The sequence below is a fragment of the Carassius carassius genome, chromosome 3 (assembly GCF_963082965.1).
Source record: "Carassius carassius chromosome 3, fCarCar2.1, whole genome shotgun sequence".
Taxonomy (NCBI): domain Eukaryota; kingdom Metazoa; phylum Chordata; class Actinopteri; order Cypriniformes; family Cyprinidae; genus Carassius; species Carassius carassius.
The window spans coordinates 33,830,198-33,851,793 of NC_081757.1; the positions used below are offsets into that span (position 1 = coordinate 33,830,198).

Genomic DNA, 21,596 nt, shown 5'->3' on the forward strand with positions numbered 1-21,596 from the left:
AAATTGTCACTACCTAAACAGTCACTTCTGAAACATGTCATAAATTGTTTTGGTAGTGACAAATGGGAACACATAAGCTTCATATTTGGTTGAAATAAACTACATTTTAGTACAGTTATTATGCAATTTATGCAATTATTTTGTATTTTAGTATGTTTTAGTATGTGAGTTAAAATTCTGTAATGTGATGTGGTTGCTAACTTGTAACATGTGGTTGCATTACTGTCACTACTGAAAATGTGCTGTCACTACCGAAACATGGGGTGTTTTGTCAAAAATAAATTATACTGAAATATTAACTAAGATAATCATAGATTTTGCTTCAGTGTTTATTCAAACTAATGAATCCTGAATCATTAACTGATCCTTGAATGAATCATTATGGTCAACATTTTGCCTGTTACAAAGATAAATTAGGTTCAAAATACAACATAAATTACACTTGAAATATATATATAAAAAAAAATTATTGGATTTATTCTTTTCTGAAAATACAATATGAGAATTAAATGCACAATTACTATAAATTTGTACTTTAGATATCATACAGTTTGCATATATATAAACTTCTGTTCAGAAGTTTACGTTACCCAGCTATTAATTCAATGTGTTCCTTTTTTGAGCATCAGTAATTTTTTTCACCTTTTGTAATAGTTGTGTATGAGTCCCTTAGTTGTCCTCAGTGTAAAAATATGGATTTTAAAATCATACAGTCACTTTTGGAAAGGGTTCAGATAAACAGAGGATGCTGGAAAACCAAAGAATGTGCAAGAGCTGGAGGATTTTTCTAAAGAACAGCAAAGTGAAAATAAAGTGAAAGTGGTGACATTTGCCAAGTATGGATACCCATACTCGGAATTGGTGCTCTGCATTTAACCCATCCAAATGCACACACACAGCAGTGAGAAGTGAACACACACACAGAGCAGTGGGCAGCTATAGGTGCTGGTCATATAATTAGAATATCATCAAAAAGTTGATTTATTTAATTAAATCCATTCAAAAATTGACACTTGTATATTATATTTATTCATTACACACAGACTGATATATTTTAAATGTTTATTTCTTTTAATTTTGATGATTATAACTGACAACTAAGGAAAATCCCAAATTCAGTATCTCAGAAAATTAGAATTTAAATTAAGACCAATACAAAGAAAGGATTTTTTTAAATGTACAGCACTCACTACTTAGTTGGGGCTCCTTTTGCCTGAATTACTGCAGCAATGTGACGTGGCATGGAGTCGATCAGTCTGTGGCACTTTTAGGGTGTTATGAGAGCCCAGGTTGCTCTGATAGTGGCCTTCAGCTCTTCTGCATTGTTGGGTCTGGCATTTCGCATCTTCCTCTTCCCAATACCCCATAGATTTTCTATGGGGTTAAAGTCAGACGAGTTTGCTGGCCAATCAAGAACAGGGATACCATGGTCCTTAAACCAGGTACTGGAAGCTTTGGCACTGTGTGCTGGGGTCAAGTCCTGTTGGAAAATGAAATCTGCATCTCCATAAAGTTGGTCAGCAGCAGGAAGCATGAAGTGATCTAAAACTTCCTGGTATACAGCTGTGTTGACCTTGGACCTTAGAAAACACAGTGGACCAACACCAGCAGATGACATGGCACCACAAACCATCACTGACTGTGGAAACGTTACACTGGACCTCAAGAAACATGAATTGTGTGCCTCTCCTCTCTTCCTCCAGACTCTGGGACCCTGATATCTAAAGGAAGTGCAAAATTTACTTTCATCAGAGCACATAACTTTGGACTACTCAGCAGCAGTCCAGTCCTTTTTGAAGCGAGACGCTTCTGACGCTGTCTGTTATTCAAGAGTGGCTTGACACAAGGAATTCGACAGCTGAAACCCATGTTTTGCATACGTCTGTACGTAGTGGTTCTTGAAGCACTGACACCAGCTGCAGTCCACTCTTTGTGAATCTCCACCACATTTTTGAATGGGTTTTGTTTCACAATTCTCTCCAGGGTGCGGTTATCCCTATTGCTTGTACATTTTCTTTCTATCACATCTTTTCCGTCCTTTCGCCTCTCTATTAATGTGCTTGGACACAGAGCTCTGTGAACAGCCAGCCTCTTTTTTACAATGACCTTTTGTGTCTTGCCCTTCTTGTGCAAGGTGTCAATGGTCGTCTTTTGGACAACTGTCAATTCAGCAGTCTTCCCCATGTTTGTGTAGCCTACAGAACTAGACTGAGAGAGCATTTAAAGGCTTTGCAGGTTTTTTGAGTTAATTGCCTGATTAGAGTGTGGCACATTTGGGATTTTCCTTTGTTGTCAGTTATAAACATCAAAATTAGAAGAAATAAACATTTGAAATATATCAGTCTGTGTGTAATGAATAAATATAATATACACGTTTCACTTTTTGAATGGAATTAGTGAAATAAATCAACTTTTTGATGATATTCTAATTATATGACCAGCACCTGTATATCCAGCACCCAGGGAGCAACTGGGCATTCAGTACCTTGCTCAAGGGCACTTCAGCCATGGGTATTGAGGCTGGAAGGGAGCGCTGTTCATTCACTCCCTCCCACCTACAACTCCTGCCAGCACCGAGACTCGAACCTGCGACCTTCAGGTTACTAGTCCAGCTCTAACCATTAGGCGACAGCTGCCCTTCAGTTGAGCTGCCCCGGCAGTTGAACTGCTCAAGACCAACGAGGGACTCATGAACAACTATCACAAAATATAGAAACAGTCGCGGATCATCCAGGAAACAACACATGGTATTAAGATTCAAGGGTATGTAAACTTTTCAATGGGGTCATTTTGATAAAGTCAGTTATTATTTTGTCTTGTGGAGTATATGTAAACATCTGTTATGGGAAATAGCTTATTCATGACAGTACTAAATGAAAAATTACACACAATTTTCATGATCCCTTTAATTTTGTTTAAATTATTAACAATTCACACATTCCACATGTAAACTTATGAGCACAACTGTATGTTTGTTTTTGTGAAAAGTGGGGACATCCAATAGGTGTAATGGTTTTATACTGTACAAACTGTATATTCTATCACCCTACACCAACCCTACACCTAACCCTCACAGGAAACTGTGCATTTTTACTTTCTCAAAAAAACTCATTCTGTATGGTTTATAAGCGTTTTGAAAAATGGGGACATGGGTTATGTCCTCATAAGTCACCCTCTCCTTGCAATACCTGTGTCATACCCATGTCATTATACAAAGTTGTGTCCTGATATGTCACAAAAACACACCCACACTTATATATTCCATTTTCAGTTTTCAATTTTGCTCACATTAACAGATTATTGGGCCCCCTGGAGCACCTGGTCCACATGGACCACCTGGCCCTATGGTGAGTTAAAAATGCACAACGGAAATGGCATAAGATATTAACACTTTTTTTTTTTTTTTAATAATCTTGAATTAAGATATTTTTCTTGCCCCTCAAACACACACACACATAAATAATTACAGTGTGATTTATGCTTGAAACAAAAACCCTTGATACATACTCGGGACCTTGATACGAAGCTGAGGGGTTTTGAAGGAGTTTATTCTGTTATAACAACCAGCTAGTTGTATATTGTCTCACTTATTAAATGATTTCTAGACACATATAGGACGTGTGAAAAAACTCCAATCCTATTGGTCCACATAGCCTGTGATATCTTAGGCAGGTCAACATGTCACCAACTTAGTTGTTTAAAGGAGACGTGAAACAGGCAGGCTGAAGGAAAGACACGTGTTACATGCTTTACTCAAAACATTCCCCTTCTAGGAAACTCATGGGGAACAAAATTCCAACTATGACATAAAGAGAAATGTGCCTGTCCACCAGGTGAGAGAGCACCAAAGAAGTGACAGACATACACCTAACCTTTTCTCAGAAAGTGGCCAAGCCACTTCACTTTGGGCTGCTCACATAACCTGGCAGAAATGGGGAACCCAATTTAAATAAAGGGGAACACCCAAACCAAGTTAAAACCAGATAGCTATGCTATGTGACCAATACTAGCCTGGATACACAAGATCACTAAAGAGGCTAACTAGAAAATCTCTAGATATGTGCTCAAAGAGATTGTTACTTATACCCAACTAAGGAGAGTAGCTGCTGAGCTAGAATATGGCTATCCTCAGATATCTATATTCTATATATCTATATTCTAAGGGACTTGGCAATAGTTTGCTTGGTGGTACGGAGAGCTACATCTGTAGTGTGGGGCAGCTCTTCAGCCGCCTCAGTAGACAAACCTCCATCCTTATCCAAATCACTCAGTATGTCAGCCTCTAACCTGTAACACTGCCATGGTGTGTAATGCTTCACACCAAAACTTGAGTCAATTTTTGTTTTATTTTTCCGAGGAATTTATTGGTTGTCTCAACCATAACTTTGAAAAGCCCTGGAGAAACCAAAGCAGAAAACCATATAACATCAGTTAACGCTCTTTTACTTTGTTTGGAATGCTCAAATTGAGTTACGGCATTCTGCCTTTTAGCCGTGCATCAAAATGACCCCTGCAATTTGCCCTGTCATGCTGGCAGAGTTTTTGGGTTTTTATTTGTCCACCCACCTCTTGAGAATTGACCGCAAGATCTCAATGGGATTAAGGTTTGGGAGTTTCCTTTATTTTTCCAGAATGTAGATGTTTTGTTCCCCAAGCCACTTAGTTATCACTTTTGCCTTGGAAAAGGCATTGTTCATCACCAAACTGTTCTTGAATGGTTGGGAGAAGTTGCTCTCTGAGGAGGATTTTTGTACAATTCTTTATTCATGGATGCATCCTAAGGCAAAATTGTAAGTGAGCCCACTCCCTTGGCTGAGAAGCAACCTCACACATGAATGGTCTCAGGATGCTTTACTGTTGCCATGACACAGGACTAATGGTAGCACTCACCTTTTCTTCTTCAAACAAGCTTTATTCCGGATGCCCCAAACAATCAGAGAGGGGATTCATCAAAGAAAATTACTTTGCCCCAGTCCTCAGCAGTCCAATCCCTGGTATCAAGTAAGGCAGCAAAGAACTCACTTATGTTAGGAAAAATATAAGTCTGTCCTTGATGTCAGTGGTGTATAAAGTACCTGAAAGTCATACTCAAGTAAAAGTACAGATATCTTACCGGAAGATGACTTTGGTAGAAGTTGAAGTCACTGTTTACAATATTACTTCAGTAAAAGTCATAAAGTATGTGATATTTATTGTACTTAAGTACAAAATGTATTTTTTAAATCTTAAATGTACTTAAGTATTGAAAGTAAAAGTACAAGTAAATGCAAAATGAAAAAGAAGCAAATATATAAATGCTCATACACAGCTTAAGTAGCAAGATTGTCTTCAGTTTTAACTATTTCTTCTATTTTGTATTTTTGGGTAAGAATAAGAAGCACTTCTTCTGGTACTTAGTATCTTTCATTCCAACATAAGAAAACATTTCTGGAATCTGCATCTGAAATAGCATGTATTTACACAGTTTATGTACATTAGGGGGTACATAGATGCATTTAAACTGCAGATGCAGATATATAAATAGGCCTAATGTTTTTTTTTTAAAACATAAAACGGCAGGAAGTCAAGAAGCTCAGTCTTTGCCAGGTTGAGCTGTAGGTGATATTCTTTCATCCATGTTGAGATGTCCACTGGGCAGCCTGAGATCCATGTAGCTACCGTTGAATCATCTGGTTGAAATGAAAGATAGAGCTGTGTGTCATCAGCATAGCAATGGTAAGGCAAGGCAATTCAACGCATTCAAAGTGCTTTACATAAAAGTAAAGTAATAATGAAGAAAAAAAATTAAAAACTTTGAAAATGATTTAAAAATGTACTTATTTAAAATGAATTTAAAACAGTTAAAAATAGAAAATGATTTTACATAAAAAACAGTGAATCTGTAAAATACAGTGCAATCAGTTCGGACATCGCACAGTGCTCATTCAATAAATGCACAGCTAAACAGATGAGTTTTGAGTCTAGATTTAAAAGTGGTTAATGTTTTAGCATATCTGATCTCTTCTGGAAGCTGATTCCAACTGCGGGCGGTATAGTAACTAAAGGCGGACTCCCCTTGTTTTGTGTGAACCCTTGGTATTTCTAACTGACTCAATCTGATCTGAGTGGTCTATTAGGTTTATATTCACTGAACATATCTGCAAAATATTTCGGTCCTAGGTCATTGAGTGATTTATAAACAAGAAAAAGTACTTTAAAATTAATCCTAAATGTAACTGGAAGCCAGTGTAAGGACCTGAGGACTGGTGTGATATGCTCAGATTTTCTGGTTATTGTCAAAATCCTGGCTGCAGCGTTCTGGATGAGCTGCTGTCTAATGGGAGGTGAGGAGACCATTACAATAGTCCACCCTGCTGATGATAAAGGCATGAACAAGTTTCTCCAAGTCTTGACTGGAAACAAAACATCTAATTCTTGCAATGTTTTTTAGATGATAGTATGATGATTTAGTTACTGCTTTGACATGACTACTGAAAATAAGGTCTGTCTCCAGAATCAAACCAATATTCATGACTTGATTTTTAGTTGTTTGAACCCTAGTGTCAAGGTATGCATTCACCTTGAAAACTTTATCTTTGTTTCCAAATGCAATGACTTCAGTTTCTAACTTGTTTAACTGAAGAAAGTTCTGGCACATCCAACTATTAATTAATTTCATCAATACATTGGCAGAGGGAGTCAATTGGGCTGTAGTCATTTGGAGACAAGGCTAGGTAAATCTGGGTATCATCAGCATAGCTGTGATATGCAATTTGGTTATTTCTCATTATTTGACTTAGTGGGAGCATATATAGGCTAAACAAGAGTGGTGCAAGAATTGAGCCTTGTGGGTCTCCGCATGTCATCGACGTCCACTTAGACTTATGCTCTCCTATACTCACATAACCTCTCCCTTCTAAGTATGACCTGAACCATTTGAGTACCATCCCAGAAAGCCCAACCCAGTTTTCCAGTCTCTTGTAGTATGTTATGATCGACAGTGTCAAACGCAGCATTGAGATCTAGCAATAGCAACACTGATATTTTGCCAGAGTCAGAAATTATTTTATTTTTTTTAGCAAGCGAATATTTAAAAAGCTAACTTGATGGCAGTGCTTTGTGTCTTTACAGCAATCTTAGTTTGATGCATAATAGGCCGTAGATTAGATGAGTTTGCCCTTCTATCACGTAATAAAACAGAAAAATGGTAGGAAAATCCATGTGCCTGTACGATGGGACCCATTGATGTTGTGTATATGGAGAAGAGGAGGGGTCCAAGAATTGATCCCTGAGGAACCCCAGTGACAAGTTGGTGTGCTTTGGATACCTTCCCTCCCCAAGCCACCCTGAAAGACTTACCAGTGAGATAGTATTTAAACCAGTGAAGTGGAATCCCTGTGATGCCCACTGATGAGAGGGCAGACAGGAGGATCTGATGTTTGACAGTGTCAAAAGCAGCAAACAGATCCAGCAGAATACAAACTGATGATTTGGAATCAGCTTTTGCAGTTCGCAGGGTTTCCATGACTGACAGTAGTGCAGTCTCAATTGAATGGCCACTCCTGAAACCTGACTGGTTAGAATCCAGTTTGTTGTTCTGTGAAAGAAACCATTATATCTGGTTGAAAACAACTCTTTCGAGGGTTTCCGCTATGCATGAAAGGTGAGAGACAGGTCTGTAGCTGAAGTAAGTAAGTGAAGTGTTTAATGTAGGATTTTTGAGCATTGGTGTTACCCCAGCCTGCTTGAATGTAGTGAGGAAGGTGCCGGTGAGGAGAGATGTGTTGATGATGTGTTTGAGTACTCCTAATATAAGTTTTGACACTTCTGCCTCAGTGAGGGTACAGAAGGAGAAGATGGGAGTTTTAGCAGTGGGTGTGGTTTTTTTGAAGTCCTGTGTGTGTGGGGCTGAAAATTGACTACTGATTGTTCTGGTTTTATCTGAGAAGAATTTGAAGAAATCATCAGCTGTTATAGAAGCGGTGGGAGGTGATGGAGGGGGGCAGAGGAGAGAATTTAATGTTTTGAAAAGATTGCGTGTCTGGGGAATATATATATATATATATTATATATATATATATTTATAATTATTATTATTATTTTCTCAGATTTGTCTGTAATTGTTCAGACACAAAGTGCAAGAGTCCTTGGGAAAAAAAAGAGAGAGAGAGAGAGATTTTGAACAATATAGTTACCAATTATGCCATGGGTCTCTCTCCATCACTGGGGGAGTAAAATGGACAACTCTTTATATTTATGGTCAAATCACCAATTTGGTTTAAGGTTGCATACTATTGGATGAAAAGAACATATGGAAAAGATGTTTTGTTTCAGTGGCATGTTTTTTATGTTTTGAATTTGAAAGTGAAAAAAAAAAAGTTTGAGTGTGTATGTATTTACAGTAGCTGGACAACTAAATACCTATAATCACAGAGTGTACCGCCACTGCATGACTACAGAGCTAATTGCAAGTCAGTCGTGTGACAAAGTCATTCACGAAACTACCGCCAGGTGGCGCAAAGGGACAGTTTGCAAACTGACAGAAATTATTATTATTATTATTATTATTATTTTTTTTTTGTAAACGGACATCAAATAATGAAATTAAACAATACTAACTTTATAATAACATTCTTAAAGGAGCTATGTGGAGGTTTCTACTTAAAACAAATTTTTAAGATAGAGTTTTCATTTGTACATGTATGAGCCAACCATGATGTAAAAAAAATAATGACACCTCGACTGTCCACCACGGTTGCCTCTATCAGCCTGTAGGCTCAATTGTGTGTGGAGGAGTCGGGCCCAAATTGGCGCGAAAATTCACAAAATGTGACGTCATGCGCGTTCTCGTCTACTTGGGCTTACAACCGTACGGCACGCCAGCCATTATAGTAAGCAGTGGCAATAGTGTTTTCAAATGGACTCTGCGGATGGAAAGAAGCGACCAGCCTCCAGCACAATTCAGACAACCACGGACACTCCTCGTAAGTAAAAATAAAAAGAAAAAAGACTGTGCGCTCTGAGAATGAGCATGACACTGGCTGCAGTTCCTCTAACGGCCACTGGTGTCAGTAACGGTTAGAAATTTCAGAACCTACGCAATGCTCCTTTAAAAACTATTAGAAAATACAATTTTAGAAAATGTATTTCAAAACGTGATATAGTTGAATAGGCTGCATAGGCTTACTGCATGTTATGGTTATTTAACAGGCATTATGAAAACCATTAAAACTACACAATTTCCTTATGTATTAAGGGGCTTTCATTTCGATCTGCAGGCTAATTGAAGTTTTGGAACTAAAAATCCTGACCTTGGTTGTTGGTCCTCTGTACAAGGCTGCATGTTCATGAAACTTTATTTGCGTCGCAATTTACTCTGACTCACACTATATATATATATATATATATATATATATACAGAGGTGGGTAGTAACGAGTTACATTTACTTCGTTACATTTACTTGAATAATTTTTTGGGGTAACGAATACTTTTCGGAGTATATTTAAAGATGGGTACTTTATACTCTTACTTGAGTAAATTTTTAGGGAAAAATCTGTACTTTTACTTCGTTACTGTGGGCGACGCTCCTCTCGTTACTTTATCTTAATGCAATAAATGTTACGAATGCTTCAGTTTATTCCAAACGCGCCGTCTACTTTTCTCTGGGCAATGAGCGATGCCCATTCGCGAATGATTCATTCTTTTGAGTCAATTCTGTTCAAAGGCTTGATCAAACCAATTGGCAAACGAGTGAATTGGTTCATGAATCAGTTTGAATGAGTCGTTCAGTTCCCTGCCGCACGCGCTGAGCGTCTGAAGTGGTTCACTCGGAGTTGTAACGTTTAAGAACAGAAAGAGCGTTGAAAACGTGGCTGGAACTGCACTGAATTGAAATCTGCATAGGTTATTGTTTGCTAGCGATGGAGATCCTTATTTAGATGAACACCGCGTGTGCTGTCTACTGTTTAACAGGTAATAACTTGGGCTACATTCGATTACAGTACACGATACCACTGACATTAGTTTGTTGTACGTGTGTGGCTTATAACAGAGGGGAGTCAAGTTGAATGCAGCTTCCAAAAGACAAAAAATAGCCGATTAAGATTTTATTAATTATAATACAATCACACTGGTGCAAGTACGTTCAGCGAGTCATATTATCAGCTGCTAAATTCAGATCTGTGATTGCTTGCTGGCGCTTAGCCAGAGATAGATGCGTTTATACAGCATTACGCATTATAACAAATCACACATGATTCTTTTGAGCTTATTAAAGCATTGGCCAATCAGAGGCTTTCAGATGAGTCATCACTAAAATGCCGGTGCTTCCTTCACTCGCTCACTGACTGAATACCTCTTTCTGGCGAATTCTCTCGTCAGAAACAACAAAGTGCAGATGTGTGTACGAATCTTTAATTAAGATATTGATTTCACAGTGTTAACAGTTTCAGTGATTTTAATGGGAGTTTCTGAGAGTGATTGAAATCTAGACTGTCAGTGAAAATTATCTTTAATAATGTAAATGTTATTTGCTCTCTTTCTGAACAATGAAAGATTAGTAGCAATATTTATATCACATTAACTTTCAATGTTAAACTCACATTTAATATAAAGTCAGTCGTATTAAAAATATGTTATGGCATGACACCTATATCTGTTACTTAAGTAAACAGACAGGGTTTTATAATAAATTACATAAATTGGAGTAAAGGCTGATGAAATATATACATTTATACATGCACACATACATTACATACATTTTATCTATATATCTAAATAAAAATAGGCTCAGTATATATGACCCAAAGTAACTAGTAACTAACTACTTGAGTAGATTTTTTATCCGATACTCTTTTACTCTTACTCAAGTAACTATTCAAGACTAGTACTTTTACTTTTACTTGAGTAAATATTTCTAGAAGTACTTTTACTTTTACTTGAGTACAGTTTTTGGGTACTCTACCCACCTCTGTATATATATATATACAGTTGCAATCTGAAGATCCAGGATAAAATAAAAAGTGAATCTATAACAGTTCACTGGTATATTAAAAGTGATATTGTCAATATATAATGTAATATTTTTGAGTTATAAGATTTTTTAATAATACTGCTATGTCATAATTATTCAACCCCTATTCAACATTGCTGTTTTTAAATCACTTATTTGCATGACAGGGAATAAAACGGTCTCAAAACACAATTAAGCCTTTAGAAACTCTATTAAAATCAGAATTAGCTTGAGCTGTTACATATACATAAAGTTACCCCATGCATGTGCTGAAGTTGAGTAGCAAAAATGTCAATAGAGATCTCACAAAAGCTAAAGAGAATAAATATTGTATTACTTTAGAAAGGCTAAGGCTATATGAAGATTTCTAAGACATTAAAATATCTCAGCATTATTTCTTAGCTTAAAGTGTATTGTACATGAAAACCTTTGAGGTTGTTGAAGAAAAGGCTAAATATCATAAAATGTTTAATCAGAACAACTAAAGAAAATCTGCAATGTAAAGCCAAAGACTTGCAAGTGTAGCCGCACTGGGTTGTACATTATAATTAACTCAAATGATATATAGGGAATTTTAATAATTAATCAGAAATATGATTAATATATATATATATATATATATATATATATATATATATATATATATATATATATATATATATATATATATATCTCATATGACAGTTACATTAAATTTATTGAAAATGAAAAATAGGTCAATTGTATATATCAATAACTCATTACAGGGCACTGTAATTTACTCATTAATATGTCAATATTCTATTCTTCATATCAATTATAGTGATATCTCTTACTGTAAATTACCGCAAATCAAACAGTGGTTTGTCCAGCAAACGGCCGTAAGATTAACTTACGATAATAATACATCAAACTACAAATCACACAGAGTAAATACCCGTACGACAATACAGACAGTAACTTTGTACAAGACATAACGGAATCCAAATGAGGGAGAGAGAGAGACAGAGAATGAGTGAGAGAGGATGAATGAGAGAATAGGCGTGATCACAGAATTACGCGCTCAGTTATGCAAACTCACAGACAGTAACCCTTGAAAGACAACAACGAATCAAATCACCTTGAAAAGGTAATAGACAAACTTTAAGCAGCATTTAAATCTCCATAGAGAATGATACTTGCATGTGGTCACTTTGTGACTCGCCAGACCAGCGTGCGTGTGAGCGTGGTCCTTTGTAGCTAGGCGTGTTCTTTCGTGTCTTCCGGGGCTGCTGCGGAATCCCGCGATATTTGAAAGGTCCAACAAACGTAATGATTCGTCTTCCTCGTGTAGAGAAGAACTTAGTAAGTAAAAGAAATTAAAACAACGAGATGAAAGCAACAGAGATGAAAGCTACGGAGGTGAAAGCTCGAAGGAGCCATGAGAACGGCTGTTCTCTCAGCCGCCGTGCTGAGATAAATGGCGATAGAAGAGCGGACCAAGAGCGCGAAGAAGAGCAAGAAGAACAAGCAGAAGACAGGGAGGAACTTCCTGGGTCAGTTTTTATGGCTTGCCTGGTTCACGCCTCTGTTTGCGTGAACAACCAATGAACGCCCGCGATCTGAAGCGGGAAATACGTTCCTTTGTCTCTGGGGAACCACCCACTCTAATAAGTTTTGGCTTATCGGATTTCAGCAGTGATATTCTAGCAAGTACGTAATTCCAGATTAATACATTTTACACACCTTTACTATAGGTGGATAGTTTGTTCACAACATGACGATTGCACAGACACCAAAAATGACATATATAACTGATAGAAACACGACGTTACATTCATATGCAGAATTACACACATTTAAAGTTTGATTAACACACGATAAAATTGTAGATACACCAATTTTTGATTATAGAAAACATCTAATGAACCAAAAAGCAATACTCAATACATTTAGAATACATTGAGAAAAGGTACCAGTTTAGAATACATTGAGAAAAGGTACCAGTGATCTGGCTTTGCTGTTCTGTCAGTTAGATCATAAAGTTTTTCGACCTGGTCAGGGGGGTAGGTTTACAGAATCATGACTCTTTGTGAGAACATTCATTCCAAAAACATTTCCCATTTACAAGTCAGCAATTTATAATCCTTGCATAACAGGATTAACTACTTTATGCAACACACAAACTTATTCAAAATACAGTACATCTTATTAAGGACTTACATTAAAAGCATAAAGAAAAGTTTGTGTGTGTGTTTAGGAATGTGGGTGTTTCGTGTTCTCCTTTGAGGCTCGCACGGGTATCCCTGGACAGTCTCAATAGGTGTAATAACTGTCACCCACGCCAGGATGTTGCGGACATCGCGGCGCCTCAAATGGTGAATTATGTTGGAAGATGTTGTAAAACGAAGGTCCTTGTTTACTCACGTTCTGGTCTTTGAGTGCAGAATGTGTTAGAGAGTCAGGATTCGTTAATATGGAACAGATGGCTGAAATACCATCCGCTCATTAGTGTTATACAAGATGACCTGATGAAAGGAGGAAAACCATTTCAATGCAGCGTGTAAGAAGAACACTAGACAAGTATGACCTACATGTTGATACATCTTCATGAATACTACTCTTGATCAAGAAGAACAAAAGGCAGACTTGAACTTGATAAAATTCATTTGTGTAGACCTGTGGAGCTCTGGAGGAATGTTTTATGGAGTGATGTGACCAAACTGGAACTTTTTGGACCCATGGATCAGCGGTATGTCTGCTGCAAAACAGGCAAAGCTCATAAGCAGAAGAACACCATCTCCATCATCAAACTTGGTGGATTAGTCCTGTTATGGGGTTTCTTAACTGTAGCAGGAAGTGGAAATCATGACTGTATGAAGGACATCATGGATTCTTTGAAGTATCAGGCCATTTTGACAAGAATTGTGATGCCTTTGGTGCAAAGACTGAAGCTGATGATCAATGGACTTTCCTGCAGGACAGTCATCACAAAGTACACATCCAAATCTACTTCTGCTTGGTTCAGCGATCAGTTATAGAATGTTCTTGAGTGGCCTGTTCAGTCCCCAGAATTTAATTCTCATTAAAATATCTGGTTGAATTTAAAGAAAGCTGTGGTGAATGTGAAAACCAAAGATTATCAGTGATCTGCAAGCTTTTTCAGGCAATGAATGGGCCAAGACTGTAGTAGAGAGGTGACAGAAGCTTCTAAGCACTTACAGACAGTGTTTATTGGTGATTTTAAAGAATAAAAGATTCTGCACAAAATTTGAGTTTTGGGGGGTTGAATAATTTTGAACATAATTTGAGCCAATTTGAATTTCATCATGATTCATCAGTGTTCCAATCTCAGAATCACTCAAAAGTGTATTAATAAACTTTCTCTAATACTTTACTGATGCCTTTGTTAAATTGTTTTCATAAAATGTTGTTTGCCGCAGCAAAATGCCTTGCAGGTCAAAGGGGTTGAATAATATTGATTGCAACTGTGTATATATATAATTTTTATAATTTTTTTTTTTTTTACCAAGTTGTGAGAAATCAAGAATAATGCACTAAAATTGTGACAAGAAAAACTAGAAATTGCACAAAAAGTAGTAAATTAACTTGGAATGTTTAGATTACATTTAAGGAGGTGTGCATTATGCCATAAAAATAAAACGGTGGCTTATTGTTGAGTGTTCACGTCAAGTCAAGTCAAGTCTGCTTTATTGTCAATTCTTCCACATGTACAGTACATACATACAGAGAGTAGAAACTGCATTACACTCAGACCCATGGTGCATACAGATAATACTTAAAGGGATAGTTCACCCAAAAATCAAAATTATGTCATTAATAACTCACCCTCATGTCGTTCCAAAGCCGTGAGACTTGTGAAAGAGTCAATCTTTTGTTTATTATCTGGCTTTGCTCAGTGTTCATCTTCAGTTCTCTCTTAACAGCTTAAGTCATTTGTGGATTAATGCGTTTTGGAGATGCGAACCATTTAAAACGATTCAGTTCGATTTGGTGAACTGGTTCAAAAAGATCCAGTTACATCGAATGATTCATTTGCGAACCGGATATCACAAACTGCTTTGTTTTGAACTCTCTCACAACATACACGGAAGAGAAGACAATGCTGAATAAAGTCGTAGTTTTTGCTATTTTTGGACCAAAATGTATTTTTGATGCTTCAAAAAATTCTAACTGACCCTCTGATGTAACATGACCTACTTTGATTATGTTTTTCTTATCTTTCTGGACATGGACAGTATACCATGCAAACAGTTTCAATGGAGGGACTAAGAGCTCTCGGACTAAATCTAAAATATCTTAAACTGTGTTCCGAAGATAAACGGAGGTCTCACGGGTTTGGAACGACATGAGTTATTAATGACATAATTTAGATTTTTTTGGGTGAACTATCCTTTTAACAGTAGAGCCTAAAAATCTAGATTAAATATAAAATACAACTACAATACACTATATAATAAGGACATGTAAAAAAAAATAAAAGTAAAGTTAAACAAAGCAGCACATGGCAGAAAGAATGCAAACCAGTGAAGTGAACAAACAGTTCAGATAAAAAGAAAAAATATTGTAGTACAAAAAAAAGCTTATTCAGTCTGATTAAAGTGACAAAGCCCTCAAATAGCAGTTCTTTTGTTTAAACTGACTGAAGAGGTAGTAGAATGAGACAGTTAGCAGACCAATGCTGCACAAAGTGACTGGTGCATGTCATTGTATGTTAGTGGGAAGTGGGGTGGAAGGATCTGGGGATGTGGATCTGGGGGACGGGGTGGTCATAGTTCTGTGGTGCATGGGGCAGAATAGGGAAGTCGGGGCAAGTTCGGGAACGAGTTCAGCTTCCTGACAGCCTGACGGATGAATTCACAATGTCCATATGTGTGCATGAAGGTAAATGGTCCAGTTCTCGGTGCCGCTGCAGGGAGCTCATAGGGGTCGATATTTTGGATGCCTGAGAGCTTCTCCAAACACCGCTGTTTTGCGCTTGGTGTGAGCTTGTTCCTGTAGGGTCCCCTTTCTTTCGCCTTATCTTTTTGAATTGCTTTACTTTCTTCATTTATTTCTTGTACTCGTAGATCCGTCTCTGTTCCACCGACATAATAAATGCGCAAAAATTAAAGAGCTCTGAAATGTTTAGTCGCGCCTCTGTGAAGTTCTGAAGGCATTGTCCCTGGCAACCGATAGCGTGTCCTACAATCATGGCCGACCGGCTCAGACCCCCAAATCGGCACGTAACTCCTCACTCTCAATACAGAGTTTTTCCATGCAGGAGATTGGCCAAAAAAAAAAAAAAAAAGACCACTCCTGTTTTTTTTGTTTGTTTTTTTTTTATTGAAAAGTTATATTTCATATTGTTTCATTATTGGTTAATTTGGAAAAATGTTTGGAATATTTGTTGTTGTTGTTGTTGTTGTTAAAATCAAGGTTTTCTTTTCTTTTTTTGTTTTTTTTTGTGACAACCAAGCGGATAGCGGCATCCAGCTGAGTGGATCACGTTTGATCAATGTAGCCTTCTCAAATCATCACGACTTGCTTAAAATAACATTTGTAGATATAGAACATTTAAAGTATATTACAATGTTAGTTTAAACATTTAAAAGTGCACTGTTAGGTGTATATTTAAGCTTTTGTGCTGGGAGTGGAAGTGGAGGTTAAAGTTGGAGGCACCAGTGTGATCACTTCATTCTGTTCTACATAACAGTGAAGAAAACTTGGAAGTACATCGTCATTTTTGCTCATACAGATAAGACTAATCTGGGAATCGGAACTGTAAATGGTGTACTCTTATTTTTGTGTACAATCACATGAATATCAACAAAACGTTGTACTTTTGTAAAATTGAAAAGAAAAGAAAAAAACGATGCACTTTCTGCAGTATCTGTCTTTGTGAACAAGTTGAGCTCTGACTGAAATGCAAAGCTTTAAAAGCAGTTTAGCTTTGTTGTGTCTGAAACTGATGGTTTATATTCACAATATGCTACATAATACATGCTGTCAGGGTTCGGGCAGGGGGATGAGGCAAGGACTCAGTACTTCAGAGAGAAGGGCTCTTTATTAATAATAAAATAAACAAACTAAAACTACCTCGTAGGGGAAACAGACAAGAACTTGTCTGGCAAGGCAAGACACGTGGAACACAGACAAACATTCGACAATGAACTAGCACAGGACTGCAAGCACAAGGAGAATAAATAGGGAGCAAATGATAAGGGGAACTAGGGAACACATGTTGGGAAAATTACATCAATAATCAGGTAACAAGATGGGTGGGGTCAAGACAATTGACATGAGAGCACATGGCACACAGGAACTAAGACAGAAGCCATGCGCTCACACAAAACAAAAATACAAGCACATGGCCAGCAAAACAATTACAAGCCATGTGCTAGAACAAAACAAAACACGAACCCGCAGCTATTGAGAAAACTCATAAGATGCGTGTTCACAAAAGACAAGACCACACACAGCCAGCAATCCAAGCTGCATGCTACACAGTACAAGACAAAACAAGACATGAAAGCACACAGCCAATTACACGAGCTGCGTGCAACAATACAAGACAACAAAAAAAAGCAAGTGGCTAAACAAAAACTGTGTGCTACACAAAACACACGTGGACACAGAGCGCACGGACCCACAACATATGGCGTTCCGACGAGCTCATTAATATGACGTTGTAACATGCAATCGTCTCACTGAACGTCTCACTGACATCTTAATATTTTGCTATTAAATCCATTCATTTTAAGACGCTGACGAGGCATAGACGTCATGCAGATGTCACGTAAATCAAGTGTGGTGTGGCGTTCGGAAAAGGTCATTAATATGACGTTGTAACATGCACTCGTCTCACTGACGTCTTAATTTTTTGCTATTAAATCCATTCATTTCTTTAATTTATTTATTTATTTATTTATTTGTCGTGTCCTCCATCGTTATTGTTGAGAAAACCTAAGATAAGCTTATTTAAAGCTTTATGATCAGTGACTTATGTGTACCAAACAAGCAAAGAAGAATTAGGGTATATAAGGGTGTGTGATAGAGACAAAAATGATATCTCGATATTTTCCGTGATTTTTAACCATAACCATAATCAGACAATATCTAAAATGAGTGTGTTGCGCTGCAGGACTGATGTAGAGAAGCTGACTAGTTATTGATATTCTTCACATTCTGCGTAGTCAGTTTACAGCAGTGATAGAAATTAATATTTTCAAACAAAAGTTATTTGTACCCTTTATGGGCATTTTAGATTTTTTCTAGAAGTGTGCATTATATTGTGTGTCAAATTCTTAAATTCAATCAATAAAGTGAATTAGAATAATGAGACATTCGGGGCTGTTACCAAACCAATAAAAATCATTATAAACAAAATCAAACCAGCTGCATCAGAAGAGGCAATTAGATGTATTTACACAGTTTAATGCAGGACATGAATCCTTTAACCTGCAGTTATAAATGCAGAAATAATGTTTTGATATTTTAATCCTAAAACGTTGAATAGCCTATTGATATTTAAAATTATAAAGAAAAAAAAATGCAAAGGTACTTTAAATGTGAAATTAAAACCGCCAGTAGGTGGCAAAAAGTCACTATTAATAAGTAAATCATTGATCATTTAAATGGTTGATTCATTCAGGAAGGAACACTGTCATGTTGCTCAGAGGCAAAACAGCACCTGACTCTGTTTGGAACGAGCTATTTTTATTGGTGAAATAGAGCAAAAATAGGCAACAGAAGTCTGTTAATATTAACTTCTTGTTTATTTAACTGATGTAACTAAAATATTAATAATATCACATTTGTGTTTTTGAGAGAGAAAAAAAGTCATTCTTTGTGTGATATTAAATAAGTATAGGCTATAGGCCAGTGGCATAGCGTCTGGGCAGCAGGGCTTGAAGGTGCGTAAGGACCTGGGCAGTTTGGGGGCCCGCCGAGCCCAGGGGAACTTTTAGTTGAAACAAGGGAACGAATTCTAGTACCGAGTCTGACTGGATCCCCTGTCTTTTTCTCTCTCTCCATCCCATACACAGCTGATGTTGCAGCCATTACAATATTTCAGTGTTGTTTTTTAATGGCAAAGTGGTCATATCTATTTTTGTTTGTTTTTAGAAATATGTTTGGAACATATTTATATCTATGTTTATGAACATCTATGTTTGTTAAAAGCAGTTTTTTGTTTGTTTTTTTTTTTTTTTTTGTGAAGGAACAACCAAGAGGACAGTGTCAGGAAGCGCAATGAGCATATGTTTGATCAATTTAGGCAAAACGACTTGCCTAAAATAAAATCTATGGATAAGGTAAAAAAAAAAAAAACACTTCATAGATTTCACAATACTAATAATTTTTTTACCCTAGATAAATGTGCGCTATTGATGAAAAAAATAAATTAAAAAAGGAAGGAAGATGCAGACGAGACATTCAGGCAGTAAAACTGTAAATGTGGCAGACGCAGACGTCACGTTCGACAGACGCAGACGTGACGTTCAGTGAGACGAGGGCATGTTAAAACGTCATATTAATGAGCTCGTCCGAACGCCGTGGACGACAAATGCAGACATGTATGGTAAGCCAAAGTAGTCACAAACGCCTGCTCGGGCGTCTGATTTCACATTGACACGTCAAAAGCGTGCATTTTTACAGCAAAACGTGCGTCCTTTGGGATTGCAGAAAACGCGCCAGAAACGGAAACGAGGATCAAAACGTGCATCAAAACGCGTGTTTCTATCACGCGTTTTCCGCAATCCCAAAGCGCACGCTAAGAATGCACGTTTTTATGGTAAATCACGCGTCAAGGACGCGCGTTTTGCTGTAAAATCGCACACTTTTGACGTGTCAATGTGAAATCAGACGCCCGAGGAGGCGTTTGTGACTACTTTGGCTTTCCATAGACATGACGTTCAGTGAGACGAGTGCATGTTACAACGTCATATTAATGAGCTCGTATGAACGACATTATGGCACTCGGAATGTTTCGTTCGGCAACGAGACTGACAAGCACGACAGATAACACGCGTGTATACGTGCGTGTACGTCTCCATTTGTTTTATATGGAGACGTACACGCAAATATCACGTCACGTAGACACGTCAATAACGTGTAGCTGTTGATCTTTACAGATGTGATGGCGGCGTCACGTTAGAAATTAACGTGTGAATAACGTCTGAACGTCTTCACGTCTGAACGTCTGCACGTCTGAACGTCTTCCCGCCTAATTTTCCTTATTTTCTCATACATTTACTGTTATAGACATTATCATAATTTTATTTTGGCAGTTTACTCAGGACTACATTTGATTTATTTATTTCTATAATGCTGAATGTCTGTTATACATTTGGTATCCCAATGATAGATAAAAGTATATTGTCATGTATATACAATCTTATGAGAAACAAATAAAATGGGCTAGTAAAATTCAGAAAAAGTGGTTCATATCATTATTTGTTTGTTTAAGATTGGTTAAAGTCCTGCAGCAGCCGGTCTGCATGCCTCAAGTTAATTTATAGATACTATTATTAAATTATTACTATTATAATTATTAAATAACCATTCAAAAACCAATTTAAAGCTTATTGGATTTTAAACCAATATTAATTTGCATACTTCTGATTGCCGGTTACTGCTATTCTTATAATTAAAATTGTTTAACATAAACTTACCATTTAATAGAGCTACACTAAAGTTTTTATAAAGCCGAGCACTCAGTGTTGGGAAGGTTACTTTGGAAATGTAATAGGTTCCAGATTACAAGTTACCCTATTTAAAATGTAATAGCAGTGTAACTTTTTTAATTACTTTAATAAAGTAATGTAACTAATTACTTTTGAGTACTTTTTGATTACTTTTCTAAATTTCCAATGAATGTTTATTTGCAACTGTTAATAATTTTCAAACATTTACACCATTCAGGTTTAAACTTAAAGTAGTGCTCAATACTGTCAGACTTTCACCATCCTTCATCACTTGAATTAAGATGATCACATTTGAACACATCCACATTAGACTTTAGTACTGCCTTTTACTTTGAGACTGATCTTAAGTTCAATGCAGATTTAAAATCAAAAGAAATAGTTTATAGATACTGTTTTTGAAACCAAATCTTTGCATAACTACAGGAAACACTGCATCTAACAATGGTTTGGGGAGGAAATAGTTAATAAAAAAATAAAAGCATATACATCAACTCAAATACGGTTATCTAATAAGCATGTGTCCTATTCTGTGTACTAAACTCCTGAAACATTGGTGTCTTTTTTAAACTGCTGTCTCTTTGCATATGATATGATGATAGTTTCTCAAAATAAGTAAAATGCTCATGAAGTGACTCACAGCAGTTCTAGAGATTATGTTTGTATACAGGTATTCATATATTGAGGCAGCAGAGGCTGAAAACACTGCAAGCTACATTAGGCCTATGTGTAGTAAATGAAACTGTATGTCTGCGCCATTAATTTCCATGAGGGGAGGACTGGGAAATCTCACACTCATACACCCACAACACATTCTGAAACATGAACAACCCTATTTTGTGTATGGACCCAGTGGCGCCCCCAGAAAGTTTTAACAGGGGTGGCCAGATGAGGCCACAGTAAATCTTGGGGTGGCACATTAAAATAAAGAAGAAAAATTAAG

At 37.0% G+C, this 21,596-nt stretch overlaps 1 protein-coding gene across 7 annotated transcripts in view; it reads left to right on the forward strand.

Annotated features, from left to right (window-relative positions):
* LOC132124973 (collagen alpha-1(XXV) chain) overlaps positions 1 to 21,596 on the forward strand; it is a 712,477-nt gene that overhangs the window by 615,717 nt on the left and 75,164 nt on the right. For all 7 annotated transcript variants that reach the window (XR_009426824.1, XR_009426827.1, XM_059536150.1 and 4 more), the window contains one exon: positions 3,297 to 3,347. Coding sequence is in view for 5 of the 7 variants with exons in the window: in XM_059536150.1 (XP_059392133.1) it covers positions 3,297 to 3,347 (51 nt within the window). In the remaining 2 variants the exon portion in view is untranslated. The remainder of the gene's footprint in view (positions 1 to 3,296; positions 3,348 to 21,596) is intronic.